The sequence below is a fragment of the Hyposmocoma kahamanoa genome, unplaced genomic scaffold (assembly GCF_003589595.1).
Source record: "Hyposmocoma kahamanoa isolate Upper Pololo Valley unplaced genomic scaffold, ASM358959v1 204, whole genome shotgun sequence".
Classification (NCBI taxonomy): domain Eukaryota; kingdom Metazoa; phylum Arthropoda; class Insecta; order Lepidoptera; family Cosmopterigidae; genus Hyposmocoma; species Hyposmocoma kahamanoa.
In genome coordinates this window covers 1,394,410-1,406,904 of record NW_020653728.1, presented here as the reverse complement: position 1 = coordinate 1,406,904, position 12,495 = coordinate 1,394,410, and the positions used below count along the sequence as shown (strand labels likewise).

At 38.2% G+C, this 12,495-nt stretch overlaps 1 protein-coding gene across 2 annotated transcripts; it reads right to left on the bottom strand.

Annotated features, from left to right (window-relative positions):
• Window positions 1-5,768: 5,768 nt before the first annotated feature.
• LOC113227231 (ATP synthase subunit gamma, mitochondrial) lies at window positions 5,769-12,495 on the bottom strand. 2 transcript variants are annotated; one of them, XM_026460125.1, is made up of 7 exons: window positions 12,419-12,495; window positions 12,077-12,250; window positions 11,119-11,197; window positions 8,649-8,706; window positions 7,632-7,789; window positions 7,116-7,280; window positions 5,989-6,255 (listed from the first exon to the last, which is right to left on the bottom strand). In XM_026460125.1, the coding sequence occupies exons 2-7, from the start codon at window positions 12,238-12,240 to the stop codon at window positions 5,989-5,991; spliced, it is 891 nt and encodes a 296-aa protein (XP_026315910.1). In that variant the 5' UTR covers window positions 12,241-12,250; window positions 12,419-12,495. The 2 variants fall into 2 exon arrangements, with proteins under 2 accessions (XP_026315911.1, XP_026315910.1); XM_026460126.1 differs by lacking the exon at window positions 12,419-12,495 and having other exon boundaries at window positions 5,769-6,255; window positions 12,077-12,240.

The window sequence follows — 12,495 nt, the reverse complement described above, 5'->3', positions numbered from 1 at the left end:
GATGACTGACACAGTATAATACGACAAGTAGTCTAACTTCATAGAAACGTAGCAGCGCGGCTTGTACGGACTAGGGATGCATGATTTTTTGCTTCGTATCGATTTTTCGGATCGTAATGGATCATCTCTCTGAATCGGTCTTACAAAAATCGTTTCGAAATAAATTTTGATAAAAAATCATTGACTTACAAATAAATGGACGACGGGTGTAATACAAAACCCACGAAAAAAATGTCCCAAGTCAACCTATTCGAAATTTAAATTGTAATGTCATCGCAGTATCGCGCTGTCAGTAGAACAAATGAAGACTAAAGCGGAGTTTGGCGCTCTGTATACGATTTTAGCGCCTTACAAGTGCGGACACTTTTTAGCGCGGACCCGACGTCCATATAATTGTAAATCAATGTAAAAAATAATAATTTTGGCACTTTTTGAATTCAGTCAATTATCACTTTCATTTAGAGTGATATTAGCCAATTTCTAATTGAGAAGAGAAAGAGGAAGCCCAAGAATGGCAAATAGTGAACAAATAATAAAGAAGATCAAAGTGAACAGCTATAAAGCTAGTCAAAGAACTGACTATGAATCGTGAGAACTGGCGAAGGCTACAGCGACAAGAGTCTGGCTCTGAAATAGTATCATGATACTTTATTATAGCGCGAGAGTACTGCGATGAACATCTTAATTTTTTACAAATTATGTTTACAAGCTACAGGTGCATCTGGAGTTAGAGTGCAAAAATAATAGATAGGTAGTGGTACTTGGTACTTGGTGCAACGGGCTGGTGTCCGCAACTCGACGTCAAGGCGTAGATAGGTAGTGATAGTCTTGTTTTATATCATCGTTGTCTTAATTAATTTAATTTAATTTAATAAATTTTTAATTTTCTGTTTATCATAATATTTTTTTGTTACAAGAAACGAAACTAAACCGTATACCGCTGCAATAAGGTCGCTTCTGTTTCCACGCTACTCGTAGTCGATAACCGTTCGTCGTTGTTCAGCTACTGACCGCTAGATGGCACATTGATTGAAATTTCAATATAAATGTCTTAACTTGCCATAATAGTTGTTGAACTTTCCACGATATGTCAACTGGGTAAAAATTATATTATATTAACGTCCAGAATTTGTTGCTTCTTTTTAAATTGGAAACTACGACCAATCATTACCAAGATTAGCGTTCCAAATTGTGAATGTTGAATTGTGAATTGTGAATGGATCATATGCCTCTTAATCGATCCACAAATCGGTTCGTTCGCTCTTGAATCGATCTCACAAAAATATCGTTTCAAAATTTGTAATAATTAAACACCATTATTACAAGATTTAATTGCCATAATATTTTTTTTCTTTTGTCTGATGCCAATTACATTTAACTAAACTTTTGATAATGTCCAAAGCATAGCTTCCCTCTTTATTTTCCGTTTCTAAACCTGAAGAAATCGTTAATAATACGATCTAAATGATTCGCTTTGATTTTGAATCGATTCACTTAAAAATCGCATTTTAAATTACACCCAAACTCACGAGAGAAATAAATGTAGGCCGTACACATATCTCTCCCGGCCTGGGAATCGCACCCAGGACCTCTGCGTGGCAGTCCAGCATGGTAACCGTTCGGCCACAGAGGCAGTTGAAAAAAATCTAATCGTAATGTGCCTAGTATGAATTTTGAACGCAGAAAGAATGAAATAATTATTCCATAAAGAAACAACACAGCACATATACATTTAACAATTACGAAACATGATTATAACATGGAAAAAAGTCGAAATGAAAAAGGGGGAAAAAATGTTCGCCACAGCGGTTCTGGTAGTAATCCAGGGCTTAGGCACCTACATTGTTTTTTTTTCTTCCGTTATGACAAGCCTACGCACTGAGCGAACAGACGGGAGTTGACCTGCTTGTCGTATTATATATAGTATGGTACTACAGTATCATCAAGAGCGATTTGACTTATTAAGCCACGTTGCGGTATAACTATACATTCCTCCATATTTAGTAGAAGGCGTGCCCTCTGACACTGAATTGGGGATGTCGCCCAGTTGAAGAACTGATTAGGCGGCTTTACGTTACGCCACACAAAACCCTACAACCACTGTATTTACTATTTATCAAAAGTCTGAGCTGAAAAGACCATTGCCACGGCACTAATTCTTGTTCTATACAATTAGCAGGTCCACTTATAATAATAAGTGCCAAACGACCATACCCATTACCTGGTCTAAAACAAGGGAATTTCCAGTACCAAGGCAGTGTCAAAACACCCGACTATAACCAATTTAGAAAAGGTCATTTCCCAAATTGATACTCGAAATTGGGAATCGAACTTATGAAATTAATGAAAACTTTATATGGACAGAAAGCAATCAACTTATATAACTATATTTAACATTGTGCAAATAAAAGAATTGCGCGGGTTTGCGCGAAGAAAAAGTAGTTTTAATGACGTCACGAATGTGTAGTCGCAAAATGTGACGTACACAATATTGGATTTTTAGAATAATTTTTATTATTAAGACTGTTATGGATTTTGAGTAAGTTAGAATAAAAATTTGCATCAAGTATACTTTGATTTTATTTTTCCTAACTTCCCATTCAACGACATCCTATTTATTAATAATAATAATAGTTTTTTTTATAGGAAATGAAACTATTTTTCCGGTTTTAATTCGCGTATATTTGTTTTTTCAAACAAACCAACGTTTCAGTGGGCAATTTAAATCCGGAAAAATGGTTTCATTTCCTATGTGTAACAATGGCGAAAACCTAAGAACTCGATAATAATTTTTTTTTATTCAAGACAACATGTTCACTTGTTTATACAGAAACCTTAGGTACTATGTTAGTTTACAGTTCAATATTTATAACTGTAATGAAATAAAATACAATCGAAATTTAAAAAAAAATAACTTCACTGAAAACTGTAATATTATAAAATAAAAAAAAATTATATGAAATAAAAGAAAATAGAATAAAAATTGCATTCGCCTGTACGCGTAATCGCGACTGGTTATTCGAATGCACATTTCGCAGCTTGCTTTTGAGCGGTGATCTCTCAATTCAACTTTTATTATTTTCTTTTAGGATTTCGTGTTTAGTTATTGTTAATGCTAGTGAGAGTTGTACAATATGAATAAATAAACAAGAGCACAGAGTGTGCGTCACTATCGACAAACAATTACGCTAACTTGATACCAAATTATTCAGCTACTTTCATTGACTTACAATTATATGGACGTCGGGTCCGCGCTAAAAAGTGTCCGAACTTATAGGGCGTTAAAATCGTATACAGAGCGTCATTCACGCTCTAGTCTTCGTTTGTTCGACTGACTGTCGCAGGTGCCGCGTACGTGGAGATTTTTTCCTGTCGAATGACGTCGCGCGTCGACGGCGGCGCCTGTGATTCGGCAGGTCTTCCCTTCAATATATCTTCCTTCGTACGTGTGGCGGCAGTGTAGTCTTCCTGCTCTTCTCTTCTCAACCCAATAGTGCTTGTGCGAATCCACTCCGATGTGCGTTCTTCGCGGATCGTGGCTTCCTCCGGTTCGTCTTCGTCCGATTCCTCTTGCATTGCCGCGATCTTTGCAGATATTAAATCGATTTTCAGCTTCAATAATTCTTGTTGCGCTTCCGCTAGTTGCCTACGACGACTGTTCGAAGAACCGGATCGAAAGGATCGAACAGATTTAGGAGAGTACATTCTCCGTGGTGCTTCACTTGTAGTGGCGCCGGCTTCGGGTCTCTCTACTAGTTGGGAGACTGGCGAGGTGGCAGTCGGCGCGGCATCGATTTGTCTGATCGTTGCGTCGGTTTCCACAGTTGCACCGGTTGTACGTGTGGCGTACGTGGAGCGCGTGTGTTCTGAAGTCGTAGCAGTCTTTTCGGTCCCCGTGATCGTGTCGGTGCCCGTCGAACAGGTTGGAGCAGTGGACGAGGATTCTTGGGTATTCACGGGGTATGATTTTGCGCTTCTGGTAACTGGCATTGTTCTTTCTTGATGTAATCCGGCTGCTGAAGGACCAGAAAATGTGGGGGCGGATTAAGAGAAAAACGCCTGGTTGTAAATTGAGCTTCTTGATCTTGGTTTTGCTTGGATCGCGGTGAGATTTGGAACGCCTTCGGATTCTTGTGCAGTCAGTTTTGGAATGTCGTTCCGCTCCCAACGCTCCGCCTTTTATATCATCGCTGGCCCGCCGTGCCGCTCGCATTCTATTCAAGTGTGCGAGCGGGACGGCACCAACGCAGGAGCGGGACGGGAGAACCCTACAGACTCCAAGCAAAACCCCTCTCTCCCTCTCGTTTATTAACCAAAATCTTACACGAAATTAACAATAATAAATTACAATAATAAATTACAATATTATAAATCATATGGGCGCGAACACGTTTTCGTCCTGAACAAAGCCAATGGCTACTTTGAATAAAATTCATAGGGTATGATTCAAAATATAAATCAAAATATTTTAAGTATTTAATCAAAGTTCAAATATAGCTAAAATTTTGAATCAAACTCACGATTTTCACACATTATTTGATTTTTAATTCGGGACTAAATCACGTATAAAACGTATTTAATTACGTCGACGTTTCGGACGTATTGCAACGTCCATAGTCTCGAAGGGACTGAAGAGGCGGGTGTCAGCATCTAGCCGTGCTAGTTTTTCTAACTACCCGTATTTGATCTTCATTATTTATTTGTGGCACATACGAGGGCCACATACAAAATTTTGCACAACTCCTAAATAAAACTGTTTATAACGAAATTAATGTATATTAATTTTCAAAATATTCTCCATTACATTTTAAACACTTTTTCTTACGCTCAAACCATTTTTAAAACACAAAGTTAAAGTTAAGGAATAATTTATTCCATATGTACAATAAATTTACACTTGAAAACGTCACATTGCTACTACTGCTCGTTCACTGCGCTGACTTCCCTGAAAAGAACTAGCAACTCTAGGGATTGCTCTTTTCAAATAAACTTAAATGCTATGGACTACACTTTGAATTGGTTTGGACAAATTTGTGTGGATTCTAGAGCCATGTCGTCTTTCCATCTTTATCTAACACGTAGTCTTCTATTTTGTAATATCACTTTTCAATCAAAATATTTTTAATGTAGTTTTTAAACTTACGAAATGATAATCTTAATATATGCTCCGGAATCTTGTAAAAAAAAACATTCATCTGAGGGCACGTCATCAACGTGTTGTTAAAAGTCGCCACTGCCACTTCTTGGTCCGGAAATGCCAATCCCCTCATCAAATCTTTGATTTTTGGGAAATGAAAGAAGTCAGTGGTGCTAGATCTGGGCTGTTAGAAGGAAGAGTCACGAGCTCCACTTTTTCTATACGAGAATAGCAGTATCTCTTGTCGCTCTCGCGCAAGTCGCCCCCGTTCGTGCTAGGCCTTTGATGATGATTAAAATTAAAAACAAACATTTCTAACAATACCTTTATTTAGTAATACACCACTGTTCCCACATAACTTGATTTCGCACAGAAACAACACAAAAAATCGAACTAGTAAAACAACATCCTGCAAAAAGATGATAAAGCCAGTTTTGTATATATTTGCGTGTTTCTTTTACAGAATACCGTTAACACTAATTCGAGAATGTCGCATCATTGCACAGTTATCTATTGTTCTTTTTGTATTGGCAGTTACATAATCAAATAAATATGAAGTTTTTCGATTTTTTTTTGTTCTTCAAACTATTTTGTTTGGTGAAGTTTTTTTACCTATTTATATGTTGGACAGGAGAGGATAGCTTTTGATGTTAAGTCCACATTTAAAAAGGTAATTTGCTAAACAATTGTCTTGCTGTACTGTCTTCATTAAATAGTGTAATTCATTAAATATTAATCTAGCCGATATATCCACCTTTCATCATAATGGGGCCGATTTATAAATGTAAATTTCCAAAAACCATACACAACGCTTCGCAAAAAACTTCACCAGACTATTTCTTTAATTGAATTTAATCCAAAGCAGCAGCACCAGAGATGATTTCGATAAGTTCTCTGGTGATGACGGCTTGGCGGGTCCTGTTGAATGTCAGGGTTAGCTTGTCAATCATCTCTCCGGCGTTCTTGGAAGCGTTGTCCATGGCAGTCATGCGGGCAGATTGTTCGGAACAAGCTCCTTCTTTGAGTGCGTAGAAAAGCATAGAAGCCATGGAGAATTCCATGTAAGATTGAATGACGTCAGCGTCCAGAGAATCATAGGTTGCCATTTTTGGGGCACTCTGAAAATAAAAGCCACAATTTATCTTTCGTCTAACGAATTCTCAGAAGTTGGTTAGAAGCAGCATTGTTACTTTCTGTTTTATACTTTGTAATGCACAATGAGTACAATGTTTATGAGTATACAGATGGCTCTTTGTTTTGGAAGATGCCCTTGTGAGTTCATGTGTAACATTTTCAGGAACTCCCAAGAAAAAACAAGAGTGCAACCATTGACTTACAATTATATGGACGTCGGGTCCGCGCTAAAAAGTGTCCGAACTTGTAAGGCGTTAAAATCGTATACAGAGCGTCAAACTCCGCTTTAGTCTTCATTTGTTCGACTGACAGCGCGATATGCGATGACATTACAATTTAAATTCAACGTTTTAGCTTTTTCATATTCCTTTACATGTCACTACGTTTAAATAGGTTGACTTGGGACATTTTTTTCGTGGTTTTTGTATTAGACCCGTCGTCGTCCATTTATTTGTAAGTCAATGAGTGCAACAGTGTAATTTGAACTTCATTGGCACAACTGAGAGCTGTTCAAACTGAACTGCACTTGTGGTGATTGCAGTTCAAATGCAGTATGTCTGCATGTATTGGTTCCACCTCTATGTTGTGGATATTCCTAAGATTTGCATGAAGCATTACGCTTCCACATTTGTTTGGGGAAGGGCTATTGGGTGGAATTTCCTGCCTGCAGACTTGTTCCCTGAACATTATAACTTGCACCTTTTCAAGACGAGAGTGAATAGGCATTACAAAGGTATGCGTGCTCCAACATCAACCTCATCGCCACTTTCCGTCAGGTGAGATGGAGGTCAAAGGTGCACTTACATTTTTATATAAAAGAAAAACTTTACAGCTGTAAACTTACCTCAACAGCCTTACGGCTGAAAACGGGCAGATCGGACTGCTGGTAGGAGACTACAGATTTGAACTGATTGTAGAAAATTTTGCCTGAAGCGTACTCGTAGCCACACTCGAGCACAGCCGCGGCCAGCTTTGACGCGTCGCCAAACGACGGCGGCAGACGCCCGATCTGTCAACATGGCCGCACTGCTTCATCCTTTATGGTTAACATTGTGTCAAATATTCATTATATGTATCCTCACAGTGTTTCCCTTCATACCGCTGTCATATTTTTACAAAGCCACAACCTTTTGAAAGAACGAAATAAATTATTATTGACTAAGGCATATTATCCACCAATGTTATGATGTTTGTTATCGCTGAGTGATAATAAATCTTATAAGTTACTTAAGAGGAACCTGAAATTCAATAACAAACTTTTACCAGTCTTCAAGGACGGAACTGAAGGCTGAGTTTAAACACTTCTCAGCTTTGATGGATAACAGACCATAGCCAATGTTTATAATGCACAAATAGTAACCTCGTTAGCGACACAGATGATATGGTTCCGGTACAAGCGCTGCAGCACAGCTCTCGACTTGTCCCCAATGCACACCACCTTAATGTTCTCGGATCCGGGTTCATTGAGGCGGGTGCGAATCGCCTTCGCTACGCCCGTGTGGCACGCACCGCACAGCCCTAGCAACGAATAAAAGCACAGATTACACTTCTGATACTGTACTTGTACGGACAACCTGCAAATTATTTGTACGAAAATTAACACAGTGTACAGATTTTGTATAGCTGCACTGTAGTGATTCGAATGCCATCTACAAAATTTTGTTTTATGGCCATAACTCCTGATTGGAGCTGTATTAATATAATTTATAAAGCGCTAGTATTAATTTATAAAAGCCTGTCTATACAGCTGTCTTACACTATGCACATATTGTTTCGTAGACAAGAGAAAACCATAATGCGCAGGCCACACCGTGAACGAAGCTAAGGTAACTTGGCTTACACAGCTGGGGCTTTTCATACTTCGGTTCACACCGCGAACCAAGCTAACCGAACTAACTATCCCGCTAGCTATGTAAAATATGTCGCCCTTCTGCCGCCCTTCACCCCCGCACGTATCCATAGTCCTACGTATTTTCTTAGCTTCGCTTTTCATGCAACTACGTGAGCAAAGCTAAGTTAGCTGACATAGTTAGTTGCATGCGACTACGTGAGCTAAGTAAGCTAGATTAGTTTGTAATGTGGCCTGCACTTAATTGTGTGCTTCTATTTATTAGAATTCAGTTTACAGTAAAAGCGTAGATCTTATGTACGTGTTATCTTGTATTGCAGAATATAAACTATCTCAATAAATTCCAGTGATTGAAGTAACATATTAATTGAGGTGACCCTGCAGTAGGCACAAACAAACCCGTTAACATTACGTTAATGACCAGACAGGCATCCTGTGGTTCTCCCAAACTTCAAAACTTTTAGTCACTGAAATGATCATTTTTAATCTGTTATGTGATAATAATTGATTTATAATTTACTAACTCACCTCTGTCAGAGGTGACAGCAATGTACAACTCCTTGGGATCATCTTCGGGGGGTGCAACCTGTAACACCAATCACGGTGTCATAGATTAGTGCAGAACAAAAACAAAATGCTAAAATAAACAACCAATTAAAAATAAATAAACCAATGCAGCACAACTAATTAATGGAGTAGGTTCCTGAGGTAGCTGTGCAGTGCGGGAGGTGTGACATTTACATAACAGTAAAGAGATGTCGCGGTGCACGTGGGATAATTTCAACAAGATTTTCTGATGATATTCAATAATAATAACGCATCACTCAACATAGCCCTGCACTAGAGAAACAAATTACACCCGAACTCACGAGAGAAGTAAATGTAGGCCATTCAAATATTTCTCCCAGCCCGGGAATCGAAGCTGGAACCTCTGTGTGGCAGTCTGGCATGTTAACCATTCGGCCATGTAAGTAGTTATAGTCAAACAAGTTGAAGTGCATTTAGCACTTTTTTGACTTGTCTATTCATTTCAATTATCAATAATATAGTTCTTTTTTATTATCGTTTACATAAGAACAATTTGACTTATTTGGTATATACTTATTTCAACAACAATGTCAATTGAGCCTAAGTTGTTGAGATACACTGCCGGCCAAAAGTTTGAGACCCCTAGTAAAGCTCTTTGTCATCAGCAAAATATTTCAAAACTACTTTAGATAAATAACTAATTTGAACACCTGCACATTCTATTGTTATTAGAAAAATTCTATGAGTCATTCTTTTTGTAAATGTTTAAGTTATCATTATCATAAGGGTCTATTGTTTCAAAACATGAATGAGTGCCATGTTAGGCCCAGATGGTAGTCATTGTAATATTTGTTTTGGTAAAGGTTTTGTTTCGCGTTATCCGAAATTTATGACAATTTTGCTTCCTAAAACACATTTATTACCTGAGTTTTCATGGAGTTCATCTTTATCTTAGTCAAAGCTTGTCGTTGTTACAGTGAAGACATCTTAAAATGGGAAAAGTGCGCGAAATTAGCAGTGAAACTCGTTCTGTTATAGTTGTTTTACACAACGAAGGCAAATCAGAACGTGAGATTGCCACTCAACTGAAGTTGTCGAAGACTTGTGTTCATAACACAATAGTGCGATAGAAGGAGACTGGCATTAACAAGATGAAGAAGAGAGAAGGAAGGCCGAAAGCTACGACTTCTAGCGAGGAATAGACGTCTAACAGCACCAGAAATCCGCGCAGAAGTGAACAAATCTCGATCTGAACCTGTCATTGACCACAGTAAAAAGACGATTGAGGGATTTGTTGATAGCTGAAAATCAGTGCATTGCTTTTGGGCAACACCTGCACTGAGCTATGGCCTGTTTGGCTTGCTGCAGCACTCACAACTTGCTTTTTAATTAATTTGTAGATATATGTTGTTTATTGTGTATATTTATTTGATTTCATACCTTTTTGTTGTTTTGTATGTTGTGTTTTGCGTTTTTTTGTCTTCTTTTTTTTCGTTATTTGTTATTTCATATTATTGTGTGTGCTTGTGGAAAGTCAATAAACATATTCTATCTATCTATCTATCTAGAGGGTGCTAAGTTATTTGGTCCCGTCGCCGTTCGAAAACCGATACTAAGGCCACAAAACAAAAGGAAACGGAAGCAGTGGGCTCTTACCCACCGAAACTGGACCGAAGAAGACTGGACAGATGAATCCAAATTTGAAATATTTGGATCAGAATTTTTGTTCGACGTAGCGCTGAGGAAAAGATGATGTCAGACTGTGTGGTGCCAACAGTCAAGTATGGTGGTAGTTCCATTATGGTCAGAGGATGCTTCTCGAGCCATGGAACTGGAAATTTGGTACGAGTTGAAGGAATCATGAAAAAGGAGCAGTATAAACGAATACTACAGCAAAATGCCGTTCCATCTGGTTTAAGATTAATTGGAAATGGATTTTATTTTCAACAAGATAATGATCCAAAAAATAGTTCAAAATTATGCAGGGGTTATTTAGAACATAAAGAAACAGAAGGGGTGTTAAAAAATTAGGTGTGGCCCCCTCAGAGGCCGGTTCTTAAACCAATTGAGCTTTTGTGATAAGAGCTTGATGGAAATGTGTGCAGTTGGTGTCCCTCTTCGCAAGAAGACATGTGGAAGGCCAGACAAGAAAGCTGGAACAATATTTCACAAGAAACAATCAACAAATTGATTGCTCATATGCCGAGACCTGTGAAAAAAGCAATTATATGCAAGGAAAGGTTTTTTGACGAAAAATTGAAATATGAACGGCATTTGTAATGTAAATGTTGATATATCTTGATTTGTTTTGTTTTCTTCTTGATGTATGTGTATTAGTAGATAAGTATTTTAATTAATAATTAAATCTCTTGCTTTATACTTTGAGTTTTATTTCATTCTCCTTCTTTGATATAGGTGGTCTCAAATTTTTGGCCGGCAGTGTCTGTACTACATTCTCTTTGTTACATACCTCAGCCCTCTCATAAAATTGCACAGCACCCTCGCCATATGGCCGAGCGGCCTTCAGATCACGCTCTGCACGTGCATACCTGAAAAAATAGACATTAATTATTACCACATCCACAAATATGGACCCAAGACCATTAGGCATTGTCTAGAGGAAAGAAAGATTTAGATTGATCAGAAATTAATTGTTAAACCAAGGTAAATAGGTTAACCAAACAGATATTGCTATTACTTGAGGTGCTTTAACATGATCATTGCCAATCAAATGCGAATTGTCACCAAATGACCGATCACGCGTTATCGCGTTGACGTCGCGATCATGTTTTTAAGCGAAATAGCAGCCACCCCGCACAATTCTAATCTTCGGCTAGGTAATGAATGAGTTAAAGGCACTAGAGGCAGGTTTCTCAAATTGATTTGCAGTTTTTAAATAAATGCTTCAACATATTGCCTACCATGATCCCACCGATCTTTTTTTTACACCAAAACCATTGACTTACAATTATATGGACGTCGGGTCCGCGCTAAAAAGTGTCCGCACTTGTAAGGCGCTAAAATCGTATACAGAGCGCCAAACTCCGCTTTAGTCTAAATTTGTTCTACTGACAGCGCGATACTGCGATGACATTACAATTTATATTTCGAATAGGTTGACTTGGGACATTTTTTTCGTGGTTTTTGTATTAGACCCGTCGTCAAATTTAAATTGTAATGTCATCGCAGTATCGCGCTGTCAGTAGAACAAATGAAGACTAAAGCGGAGTGTCGCGCTCTGTATACGATTTTAGCGCCTTAAAAGTGCGGACACTTTTTAGCGCGGACCGGACGTCCATATAATTGTAAGTCAATGACCAAAACTCAATAATTTAGACTTGGAACCACCTACCATCTCAGACCGTCATTTGTTTCTTCGAAAATTAAATAGTTCTATAGTTAAAACTTTTAAAAATTGTTTCGCTTACTTGGCGGCTGACACCATCTTCATGGATTGGGTGATTTTCTGGATATTCTTCACGGACTTAAGTCGGAGCTGAATAGACTTCAAAGTAGCCATATTCCTGTTTTGTTGGTGGTTAACCACCGCCACCACCTGGTTGCACACCCCCGGTGTAAAACGACCCAACATCTTGACCACTCTGCAACCAAAACCCAAGAATCAAATACAAAAAATACAGGTTATGTCCAAGTTATGTAAGATTATACTGCTTCTTTTTTACACAATTTTTAAAACTATATTTGCAAAATAATATATTCACGCAGAAGAAATAGGTGATTTATATGTAGAATTAGAATAAAATACTAACTTTTATGGGCTTTTTTTTGTAAAATACACCAGCCGACGAAAAGTGTCGCTGGCGAGACGTCGTTCGGGGAGGCCAGC